This window comes from Euprymna scolopes, chromosome 17, assembly GCF_053919585.1.
Source record: "Euprymna scolopes isolate OS-2025 chromosome 17, ASM5391958v1, whole genome shotgun sequence".
Classification (NCBI taxonomy): Eukaryota; Metazoa; Mollusca; class Cephalopoda; order Sepiida; family Sepiolidae; genus Euprymna; species Euprymna scolopes.
Genome location: NC_136498.1, coordinates 2027091 through 2040000, shown reverse-complemented (window position 1 = coordinate 2040000; position 12910 = coordinate 2027091). Strand labels below are relative to the sequence as shown.

Genomic DNA, 12910 nt, shown 5'->3' with positions numbered 1-12910 from the left:
TTAGTGGAGAAAGAGCGTGTTCTACGTGTCGTACAAGCGTAAAACACGGTAATCTTCTGTACAGACAACCCTCTACAAAGTCACATGGCGATTGACAAATGGCGACGTCCACAGGCCTAACAAGCTGGAAGTGAACAGTCATGACTCCACACGTGTGCGACTCTCGACCCATCTAACGTCGTTGTTTAGTTGAATGAACAGCAGCTTGCCTCGGCGAGGTCTTGAGTGTCTGAGCAGCCCTTTTGAGGACAGCACTGCTCACCCTCTCTATAGGGAGGGGTCTAGAAAAGGTGACCCAAAAATTGCCTGTTCATCTCCGAGCTGGCCAGCTTACTGCGGTTGGCGGCTGTTCCTTAAAGCAGGAAAAATACCCAAAAGAACAAACAAAGACTCATGATATCGACCTGGAACGTCCGAACACTTACTGACCACAATATTTTTTCTTCTAACCCTGAGCGACGAACGGCTATCGTCGCGAAGGAACTTAAGCGGTATAGGATTGATATCGTTGCTCTGGCGGAAACCCGCCTGAGTGGTGAAGATCAGCTAACCGAAGTGGGAGGTGGATACACTTTCTTCTGGAAGGGAAAACCGGAGGGGGAAAGGAGGGTCGGTGGGGTGAGGTTTGCCATCCGAACTGAACTAGTTAAAGGATTAGAACAGCCATGCGCGCTGTGTGATAGGATTATGTACCTTAGAGCACCCATAGGGAGAAATCGTTTCGGTAGCGTATATTCCATCTACGCTCCCACGCTTTGCAGGGACGAAAAAGACACCATTACATTTTACCAGGAGTTATGAGCAGCCCTATGTTCAACCCCGAAAGCGGATAAAATAATACTGCTGGGGGATTTCAATGCTAGAGTGGGAAATGACCATGAGATTTGGTCACCGTTGGGAAAATATGGTACGGGTAAGACGAATAGGAATGGACTTCACCTCTTACAGCTTTGCTCTGAATTTGAGCTGGTGATATGCAATACGTTCTCACAGCAAAAAGCCGCCCATAAAGCGACATGGTTTCATCCTCGCTCTGGACACGGTCATATCCTGGACTATGTTATCACCAGAAGAAGAGACATTCAGGATGTCTGCAAGGTTCGCGTGATGAGGGGTGCGGACTGTGGAACGGATCACATGCTTGTTAGAGCCAAGCTGAAACTCCACATTAGGAGGAGATTCCGGTCACAAGGTGCGCAGCCACCCAAAAGACTAGCCACAGGTAAGCTAAAGTCCAAGGCCGTGCAGAAAGAACTACAAGTCGCTCTCGGAAGTGCGGACTACGATGGTTCATGGGAGAAATTTAAGTCGACCGTATACAATGTCAGCTGTGAAGTACTAGGTGTCGTGAAACAAAAGAATCAAGACTGGTTCGACGAAAATGATGCCATAATCAATGAACTTATAGAGCAAAAAAATAACGCACTCCAGAAAATGCTCGGAGCGCCCAAAAGGGACCGGCCGAGACTAAAGCAGGAGTTCAAGGAAGCGAAAGCATCGCTACAACGCAACATACGAAGCATGAAGAATAAATGGTGGAAGAATATATCCAACCAGGTGCAACTGGCGTTTGATAGCAAAGATGCAAAAACTATGTACCACCTTATCAGACAGGTATTTGGGCCTCAATCCTCAGTGATGGTGCCCCTCAGATCAAAGGATGGGGCGTCGCTAAATAGGAGCCCGGACAAAATCATGCAGCGCTGGACAGAACACTTCAGCGATCTGTTCGACAACCCCTCAACTATTGATGAGGAAGTCATCAGGAATCTGCCACAGCAGGAAATCAGACAAAAGATGCTGGCTCACCCGACTCAACATGATATCAACAAAGCTATTAGCGAGATAAATACGGGAAAGTCGCCGGGGCTGGACGGCATTCCTGTCGAGATTCTCCGATATGGGGGCAATCAAATTACAGCTGAAGTACACCGATTGATATCCAAGGTCTGGTCTGGGTCTCCTGCACCCCAAGATTGGATCGACGCGATACTAATCCCACTGTATAAGGGAAAAGGACAAAAAGTCCTATGTGGGAACTACAGGGGTATAAGTCTGTTGGAGGTAGTCGGTAAGGTATTTGCCAGACTCCTACTAAACAGACTAAATGAATATATTTGCCCCTCAGTACTGCCCGAAGCCCAAAGTGGGTTCAGACCCGGGCGTGGCACAATGGACATGATCTTCTCAGTCCATCAGATACAGGAAAAATGCAAAGAACAAAGGCTAGCTCTGTACCAGGTATTTGTAGATCTGAAAAAAGCCTTCGACACTGTAAACCGAACTGCCCTGTGGATAATATTGGGGAAACATGGATGTCCACCTGGTTTCGTAAATATGATCAGACAACTGCATGAAAACATGAAAGCGCGTCTCCAGCTAAACGGCACAGTTTCAGAGTGCATTGCCATCGACAACGGGGTTAAACAGGGAGATATTCTAGCTCCAACCTTGTTCTCAATCTATTTCGCAACAACACTCGCGTTCGCATTTAGAAACTGTGAAACGGGAGTGCTCTTTCGATTTCGGACAACAGGCAAGTTATTCAACCTTACTCGTTTCAGGGCCAGATCGAAAACATTTCACTCATTTGTCAGGGAGCTGCTGTATGCTGACAATGTAGACTTCGTCGCACACACGGCAGAAGATATGCAGGGCATCATGGACCGCTTATCCAGGGCGTGCACTGCTTTTGGCCTCACAATTAGCCTGGAGAAAACCAAGGTAATGTTCACCCCAGCTCCAAGCAGCCGCTACGAGGAACCGGTCATCTGTGTAAATGGAACGAAACTGGGCACCGTTGATGACTTTGTATATCTTGGCAGTACTATATCGAGCGACGGAACCCTCGATAAGGAAATCTTAGGAAGGATCAATAAGGCAAGTAAGGCCTTTGGTAATCTCGAAAAACGAGTGTGGGCAGACAGAGCCCTGACCTTCAAAACAAAGATAAAGGTATACGAGACTTGTGTACTACCTGTCCTCCTATATGCCTCGGAAACATGGACGACATATCGCTGTCATATCAAGGCTCTGGAAAGATTCCACCAGACATGCCTACGCAGGATATTTAATGTCACCAAACAAGCTCTCTTGTCCGATGAAGAGGTGCTCAGGAAGGCGAGCACATTCAGCATAGAGGCTCGAGTCTTTCGAAACCAGACTCGATGGGCGGGTCACGTAGTGAGAATGGAGGATTATAGGATACCTAAGCAATTGTTCTATGGGGAGCTTGAATGTGGCAAACGACCCAATCACAAACCTTGGAAAAGGTACAAAGATGTAGTTAAGGGAAACCTGCGGGCACTTGGCATAGAAATAACAAGGTGGGAAGAGATAGCTGAAGACCGGGAAAGTTGGAGGCGCTACGTCTGCGCGGGATGTGAGAATTTTGAGGTTTTGAGAGTTGAGCACGCCACTATAAAGCGAGCCTTACGAAAGCGAGAGGATACAGAGGACTTTGATCTCGACCCCGCGTACTCGTGCTGGATATGCGGCAGGGTGTGCCTGTCAAAGGCAAGCCTCAAGAGTCATGGAACTACGCACGCGGGACATGAGCTGGGAGCACGGGAGGGAGGGGGGCGGTCACCAACAAGGTTATCCTGCAGAATATGCGGCAAACTGTGCAGGCCGGGTGGGGCTATGTGGAATCATATGCGAACTCACTCACACGCCATCGTATCGTGAGGGTTGGCCGTCTTCTGTAAAGAAGTGGCAGTCACCATATATACGTGTATATATGTATGTATATATCTGTGTGTGCATATATATATATGTGTATATAGGTGTATATATATATATATCTGTGTATATATATGTATATATTTAGGTGTATATATGTATATATATTTATATATGTGTATATATATATGTATATATATATAGGTGTTGGACTGTCTTGTCAATTCGTACGTTGTTTTGTTTGGAAAATTATATGCCAGTCTGTTAATTTTATCTTCATGTGTTGCAAAAAAATGAGTTTGAATCAAACTTTATTTAAAAAAAAAAAAATCCAAGCAGGGAGGAAAAGGGACAAAAATGGTCCAATCGCTGATCACTTACTTACTACTGACTTTTGGACTATTTATTCGTGTGTATTTTGCATGTGTGTGTGTGTGTGTGTGTACGTATGTGTGTGTATATGCGTATATGTGTGCCTCTACGTGATTACGATTGTATGTCTGTGCGCATGCACACTTATGTTGGCGTACGTCTATGTACGCATGTGTTTATTTCCATGTGTATACGGGGTGGAGGGGGCTCTCGTAAGCCGTGGTGAAGGCAACCCCTCTAGGAGAAGCAAATCTCTGAGTTAAAAAACATAAAGCGGGAGACCAGTACCCGCATTAAGCTGGTCTGCAGTTTGACTTGTTACTGGCTATCTTGCTCTCGCTTGTTGCTGGATGTCAACATTTTGAACCGAGAGAGAGAGATTTAGCTGTTGTACAAAGCTAAAACTCTGTAACACCATCAGATACTCCCTCAGGCTATAAGAAAAAAAAGAAACGGTCCTATTGTGACGGAAAAGTTGTGACGCATGTAGGTCTGAAATGCTGGAAGCATGTAGTAATTGATCTGCCATTATTATATGTATATATATATATAGGTGTATGTATGTTTATGTACATGTGTATGTGTATATATCTATATTTATATGTATGTATATGTGTGTTTGTGTGTATGTGCGCATGTATGTACATGGGCGTGTGTATGTGTATTTATGCATTTGTGTATGTATGCATATATATGTGTGTATATGTGTGTATGAGTGCATATTTACGCACATGTATGTATATGTAGGTAAGTGTGTGTGTGTATATATGTATGTGCGTATGTGTATGTATGGATGTATGTATGTATGTATATGTGTGTATGTATTTGTAGGTGTGTATGTATGTATGTATATCTGTATGTATGAGTGCATATTTACATACGTGTACATATATGTAGGTAAGTGTGTGTGTATATGTATGTGCGTATGTGTACGCATGGATGTATCTATGTGTATGTATGTATATCTGTATGTATGCATGTGTGTCTGTATACGTATGTATGTGTATTCATGGTGTATGTACATACATGTGTATGACAAGACGTTGCAATCATCATCATATATAGGTGTATATATATATGTATATATGCATATATATATATGTGTGTATATATATATATAGCTCTATATATATATATATGTGTATATATAACTATATATATAGGACTATCCATTTATCTAGTGTTTCCTTTTCAGATTAAATATGTTTTTAACTCATTTCAAAGTGTTTTTTAACATATTTTATTAATTGTTTGCTCATATGTGTATATATATGTGTATACATGGGTGCATATATATATGTGTATATATGTGTATATATACATATATATATATATGCATATATGTATATATATATATATATATACATACATATACATATATATATATATATATATATATATATATATATAACTACTTCACCTGGTTTAAAAATATAGGAAACAAAGATAAATGTACGTTCATACAGTTTGACATCATAGACTTTTATCCCTTGATATCCAAAGAACTTTTTAACATTGCCCTAGAATTTGCCGAGGCATACACTGATATATCCTCGGAAGAAATCAACATCATTAAAAAATGTAGAAAATCAGTTCTAATAAATAACAATAACCAATGGATAAAAACTAAAATGACAAATATGTATATGTGTATTTGGCGATGGGTTCCAGGGATTCTGCAGAGGCATCAGATCTTGTGGGATTATTCATTCTATATACCCTCACAAGCATATTTGATACTACGGATATCGGCCTATATAGAGATGACGGACTAGCTATAATAAAAAAGCCAACAAATTCAAGGGAGATAACTTTAAGAAAATCATACACAAGGAAATGAAAAAATTAGGCCTAAAAGCAGACGTATCAGCTAACATGAAAATAGCAAACTTCCTGGACGTCACGTTAAACTTAGATAAAAACACATATGAACCATGCTTAAAAGATAACGCTTCTTCAATATATGTAAATCCTAAGTCCAATCACCCACCATCAATTATAAAACAGATTGCAAACTCGATCGTAAGTAGACCCAGTAATAACTCAAGCGATGAAAATGCATTTAACTGCTCAACCAATATCTATGAAACATCCCTAAAAATAGTGGATACAAAAATATCGATTTCAAATATAAGCAACAAAACACCAATAACAATAATAAAATTAAAAATAGAAGAAAAAGAACTATAATTTGGTATATGGCCCCATACAATCAAATGTTAAAAACAAAACTTGGCAAGAAATTTCTAGATCTTATTGAAAAACACTTTCCCGCAACCAACTCCTTACACAAAATTTTCAATAAAAATACCTAAAAGTTATCCTACAGCTGTTGCGAAATTTTAGAGATGATAATTAAAGCACATAATAACAAAATATTAAATAAAAACAATGTAAACAACAACAAAATAAACAATTAAAAAAGTAGACACCATGACAAAAATAAAACTAACACTAGCAGAAATAATAATAATAATAATAATAATAATAATAATAATAAACCAACCCCGGACAAGAACAACCATACTAGATATAAAAATACTAATAACGAACAAGATAAATGCAACTGTAGACACCGCACACTTTGCCCACTTCAAAATAAATGTCTAATCAAAAGCGTAGTTTACCAGGCCGCAATATTTGCGAAAGAAAACCCGAATAACAAGAAATATTACGTAGGTATGACTTCCTTAGATTTCAAAACTCGATATTATGACCACAAAAGTACATTCAACAATAAAAAACACTGTATGAAAACAACGCTAATAAATAAATACTGGGAACTCAAGGAAAGCGGACATTCGCCGGTAGTCGAATGGAAAATAATAAGACAAACTACCATGTGTAGAGACCTAGACGACCCATGTAGATTATGCCTTCATGAAAAATTTGCTATCCTGTACTTTAAAGAACCCCAACATCTATTAAACTGTAGAAGAGAAATAGCGAACAACTGTGTTCATAAGATAAAATTTACTCTAGGATAGCGACTCAAAATAGTTTTAAAACTAACAAAAACAACAGAAAATAAACAAATAAATCAAGTTATTAAGTTAGATCCATGTCCAAGGAAGCTGTATCTAAAATTTCAATTGTTTATACCCAAAATTGGTGGAGGAGTTTGATAGAGTTCTCAAAGGTCAAATCGTTGAACTTTGCCCCCTTAACAGCCAAATTTCTGGCCAAAGACTGTCAATTTTCAGTCTACATTGTGTAGGGAAATGTACACAGACAGACAGACAGACAGACAGACAGACACTTTAACTAAAGCGACATAGTCTGCTTGGTTTATTTCTTGTCCTCTCAATTTTTTGCCCTTTTTATTTACTTTTTATTTTTGTGTTCTCAAATTTGATTGGTTGAAAAAGGAGAAAGAAAGACAAAGAAAAGAGGGGAGTTTCTCTCTGATTAAACCATGATAAAATATTTTTATATTCTTGTCATAGTAGTGGTGGCGGTGGTAGTACTTATACTAACCCGCCACACACACACACACACACACACAAATATATATACACATATACACACAAACACACGCGCATGCATATATACACACATATCTATGCACGCATACACATATATATAATGAGAGGAAGAGAGAGTAAAATGAATGCGAATATAAAACAAATACATTACTTAAAGAAATCTAAGTGCAATACTAATACAATTCACTAATTTTATTTAAAACTAATTCTAAAAAGTGCGGCAAAAATGCGAAATATTTGACTATCAATAAGAGTTGAATCTTTCCTTTGTCATTGTGTTTATTAAAGTCATTTGCATGTGTTACAATCAATCGCGTCAGAATGAGACGTGAAGATTAAGCACGTCTAGTCCAAGGGAAGTAACTCTCGTTGACAAAAAAGGAATAAATACAAAAATACAGAAACAAAAATGCACTTTATTTTTGCAGTCACGGGTTTTCGTCGAATATAATCGACGACGATGATGATGACCCACCACCATTCGAAAATGTTTTGACAGAACCCCCACCCATAAAAAGAGGTACTTGCTAATAAGATAGTCGATAAACCGATATTTTTTTTTAAATATGTGGTTTTAAGCAAAAGCGACAGATATTACTTGCTATGTCGAATATAGTAATATATCCAAAAATTACAAAAATTTATAGTAGAAAATTATTTATAGCTAAAATTAATTGTTTATGGAAAATGGGGTAGGGGGTTGCATTTTCTTAACTGTAAACATCTTGAAGATTACAAATATAGGGGATATTCTTATCCCCGTTTTCGCTACTTTAATGGCTGACGTTTTGTTTTAGACAATAACGCTAGACTTTTTTTTTCCTTTTTTTAGCAGTTTGTTTTACTCGATGATTTTTCGTAAATTTGGAATATATTACTATTTTCGACATGACAATTAAGTACTGTTGTTTTTGCTTAAAACCACATATAAAAAAAAAAAAAAAAAATCAATTTGTCAATTATCCTAAAAAGCCCCCAAAAAGATTCTACCTGTTTAAGGCGAGTATGTGTGAAAAAAAAAAGTTAGTGGACAGAAAAGAAAAAAATAAAGAAAAGTTATTATTACGATTACCGTTTTAACTTCACTTCCGGTTGACCCTCTTTCATGTTAAGAATATTATTTTTTTTTATTCTTTTCCTAAATAATAATGTGATTATTTAGAAAAGCTCTTAATATGGGAAGACGGAGTGGGGGGTCCGTTCCCTATTCTGTCGAATGAAGGTGAAACAGTAATCGTAAATATCCCCCCCACCCACCCCCACCCAAATAACTATATTTTTACAATTTACAATCGAGTATCAGTTTCACATAAATCCGACACTTCTGGACCATTTTTACGTTTTACGACCAAAATCAAAAATTTACTTTGGAAGATAAATCATATGTGTGATGGGGATGAGGGTCAATTTTTCAGACGATGAGGTGCGGTTTTATAACCTTATCACTCTACCTTTGTTGCAGGGGAGGCTGATAGGTGAGGAGTCAATCAACGATAAAACTAAGAAAGTAGGCACAAGGCAAAGGCGTAACAGCAAAAGCAAAGAGAGATGACAAACACAGATGATAAATCGTAATGCAATGGAAATCGTGTATCATGATCGTTGCGGAGTGAGGACAGTTGAAGTATGATGACATGTCGCAGGTTGGAATGAGCCATACAAGATCTGATACTGGAACAGGGAGCTGGACGTTGACAGGCACTGCACCATGGAAACTGTATGTCGATGGGCACTGGAACAAGAAGGCAGACGTTGATGGGCACTGGAATAGGTAGTCAGACATTTACAGATACTGGAGGAAGGAGTCAAATGGCGACAGGCACTGGAGTTGATAGCTGGACGTTGACGGACACTGGAGCTGATAGCTGGAGGTTGACGGACACTAGAGCTGATAGCTGGACGTCAACGGGCACTAGAATAGGTAGTCAGACATTGACGGGCATTGGAGGAAGGAGGCAGACATCAACTGACACTGAGTTGGACATCGGAACAGAAACTGGAGTGGCTGACTGAGAGGAGAGGCTCAGAGGTCAAACAGCAGCAGAGAGTGAAAGTTGTATCGCATTCAAGTAGTTTGTGATTTGTCCTTAAAAGGATGGTCCAGATACTGCTGCTGGTTCTCTTGACTATTGGACAAGACAACTTGACAAGAGAGAATCTAAATCGAGATTGAGAGTTAGGAACTCAGCCAAGATATCAGCTTTTTATGAAAAGGCAAGCACATTATTGGTGCAGGTTAATTAAGCATACAAATTACTACAATTAATTCCTGGCTAGATTTCTTACAGTCAAAAATGTCTGGAATATTTATTAAAAGGCAATTTGTATCTTTGGTATCGAATAAGCAAGAGTCGTCATCATTTTTTTTAGAAGTGTGTCTTTCATGTGTGTCTCTAATGACAGGTATGTTTGTGATGTTGGTAAATAAATGGTGCACACCGCAACAACTACTTAAACTTCCATCTTAAATTTTAAACATTTTCTTGAATCAGAATTATATAATGGATTTTGAGCAAAATTAGAATAAGGATTCTAGATGTAAGATTTAGTAAGGATCGATAAAATTAATTCCACAAATGAAAGAATTTTGTACCACTTTTATGTCCCTTATGAAGATTAACATCATGATATAACAATACAAAACCTTATGTCTAGAATACTCGTTGGTACATAGCAATATACAAACATCTATAATGTTATAGAGATAGTGTCAGCCTGATCTCATTGGCAAAACTTAGCAATTACTTTGAAACTTGGTGACATCACACTTACCGATGTGGAAACGAATGATCATCATCATACTTGTCAAGTTGGAACACAAGTTTGGAGAAACGGCCATCATGGCTTTATTGGTCGGAGCAAAAACTGTAACATTGGAATTTGGATTCTTGAGAATACTGTCAAGATGAACTATTGATGCAAGTCTCAGAAACTGCAAATAAAAGAAAAAATAGAAATCACAAATAATGGAGATTTGATATCTGTTTATATGGATTCATAGCTATACTATTCTAGACTATTATACGAAAATAGTATAGGAGTGACGTAGTGTAGTATAGCCTGAAATAGTATTGGAATGAGGTAGTATAGTATAGTTTGAAATAGTATAGGGATGAGGTAGTGCAGTATCTGTTCTGCTATCATGAAACCATCCACCTAAGCATTACCTCCTTTTTTTTCAAGAGGATCTTCCCAGATATTACTTCTTGCTTGGAGGATAGTATAGCATCTATTTTTTATTGTTGTGAGATTATTTTTCTAGGCATTACCTCCTCTTTTTGATAGAGTAGGTGGAGAATGTAGTATATGTTCATTCACCATGATACTAAACTCCCAAGCATTCCCTACTTTTTGAGGGAGGGAAGGAATCTTCTCAGACATTACATCCTCCTTTGAAAGGGGGTTGGTATATGTTTGTCATAGCATCCTCCCAGACATTACTTCCTAGACGAATGTTCTGTTGTCATAAGATGATGGACTTGGCAGAGATTTTGCATTCCGTCTAGAACTGAACCACATCTTCATTTTTCATCAGCGAGAGGATTCTTCTTTAGGTGAGAGGAGGTCACCAAAGCCAGACTTGTATTACCTGTTAGGCACCAGATTGATGCACGTTGTTTTTCTTTGACTACAAGTCTCTCTATCCACATAACCAATGAGGAAGTCAAAAATAGAATAAGGCAAACCATTGGTCCTTATGAGGACCTTATCACAATCAGGAGGTGCAAACTAAAATGGTTCGGTCATGTAACAAGAGGTGAGAGGCTTGCCAAGACAGTGCTCCAGGGAACAGTCAGAGGAAGAAGAAAGAGAAGAAAGAAGAAGGGATGGGAAGACAACATGAATGGACAGGATCGAAGCTGAGCGAAGCAGTCAAATGTGTGGAGAACAGGGAAGGATGGAGAGAACTGCTTGACGGGTCATCTGGAGCGTCGTAACAGCACCCGTCACAGGGCATGTGAAGAAATGAAATCCTTTTAGTTTTGTGTGGATATTTTATTTTCCTTTTCTTTGGAGGTGCATATCGTCAATGGTTCGGCAAAGATGAGTTGGGGAGTCATCGTCATCAAACAGCAATTAAGCAAGATTTCTTGAATTTCAGTTTGTTCTTAAAACCCCTTAAGCTTAAGCCTTAAATCTTGGATATTTTCTAGAATCAAAATCCTTTAATTAGAATAAGGATTCTAGACATAAGTTTCAGTATCATTTTGATTTTAATTTTCGTATTGGGACATAAAAGTGGTGCAAAACTAAATTAATTTTAGTACTTCTGCAGTTTAGGGGCTGTGCTGAAATGACGTTTGATTTAGAAACTCATTCTTAACATGGGGAGGGGAGTGCTTTGTTAACTATTCTGTACTTTCACCTAATCTATATATCTATAAAAGTGAGAATTCCTGTGTGTGAGGAAACTTCTCAAACTAATATACTTAACAAATTTTTTATCTACAGACTTGAAATTTGGTATATAGGGTAATCAGACATGTGGAAAAATATTTAATCAGTTTTTATCCAGAAAAAAAATGGCTGCCAAAAGTTCAAAATTGAAAAATTGGTACTCATGGGTTATCAGATTTTTATCTGTTTATCAACTGTTTCACGACTGTGCATACGTGAATCGGTCACATTCTGTTAAGACTAAGTAGGTTTGAAAACAATTTTACAGAACGTATCAAGCTGGCCTAATGGCTATCGTACTTGACTCACTGTCTTTAGGTTTTGATCCGATTTCAGCTCGAGTATTTTTTTTTTTACTTACAAGAAGTGAACTGTTTAGAAAAAACATAATATTCACATGCACATGTCTCGGTTTCTTTCTGTTTTTTTTAAAATTATTTTTGTTACTTCATTTTTTTAAAGGAATTTACCGTTCCATTTAATACCCATGATTTTCCTGTTTATAACAAATAAGAAATCTGCCTTACGCCTGCCAGTAATTTAATAATAAACTAGCGAGACCCGTGGAAAACCCACAGGGAACTGATTCATGTGTAATATAACAATGTTGGCATTCTGTAGATGGAGATGCTCTGACATTATTGTAGCTTTTTTGTTAAAACTGCAAAAGTATTTACCTAAGCTAGTATGAACGCCCGTCAAATCCCGGTCGTAAAGTACGCTTAAATATATTTTAATTCTTGCAGATTTCGTATGTATTATTATAGAGTTAATGTTCTATCGATTTTAAAATATTATAAAGTTGCGATTTCAAACATAAAACAAATATATCCATATGACTTGAATGCATTAGCTTGAATCGAAACCGAAATAAAACCTGGGGGGGGGGAGAAATATCTATATATATAAAAATGTAATTTTTGGTTCGTTCAAAGTCTATAGAACCATATTTCTACATTACCAATTTAATTGAA

The 12910-nt window shown here is 38.0% G+C and overlaps 1 protein-coding gene across 1 annotated transcript in view; it reads right to left on the bottom strand.

Moving 5' to 3' along the window:
• LOC145296650 (periostin-like) overlaps nt 1–12910 on the bottom strand; it is an 89874-nt gene that overhangs the window by 67809 nt on the left and 9155 nt on the right. The window contains exon 2 of the mRNA XM_080142583.1: nt 10311–10470. Within this exon, the coding sequence (XP_079998709.1) occupies nt 10311–10470 (160 nt within the window). The remainder of the gene's footprint in view (nt 1–10310; nt 10471–12910) is intronic.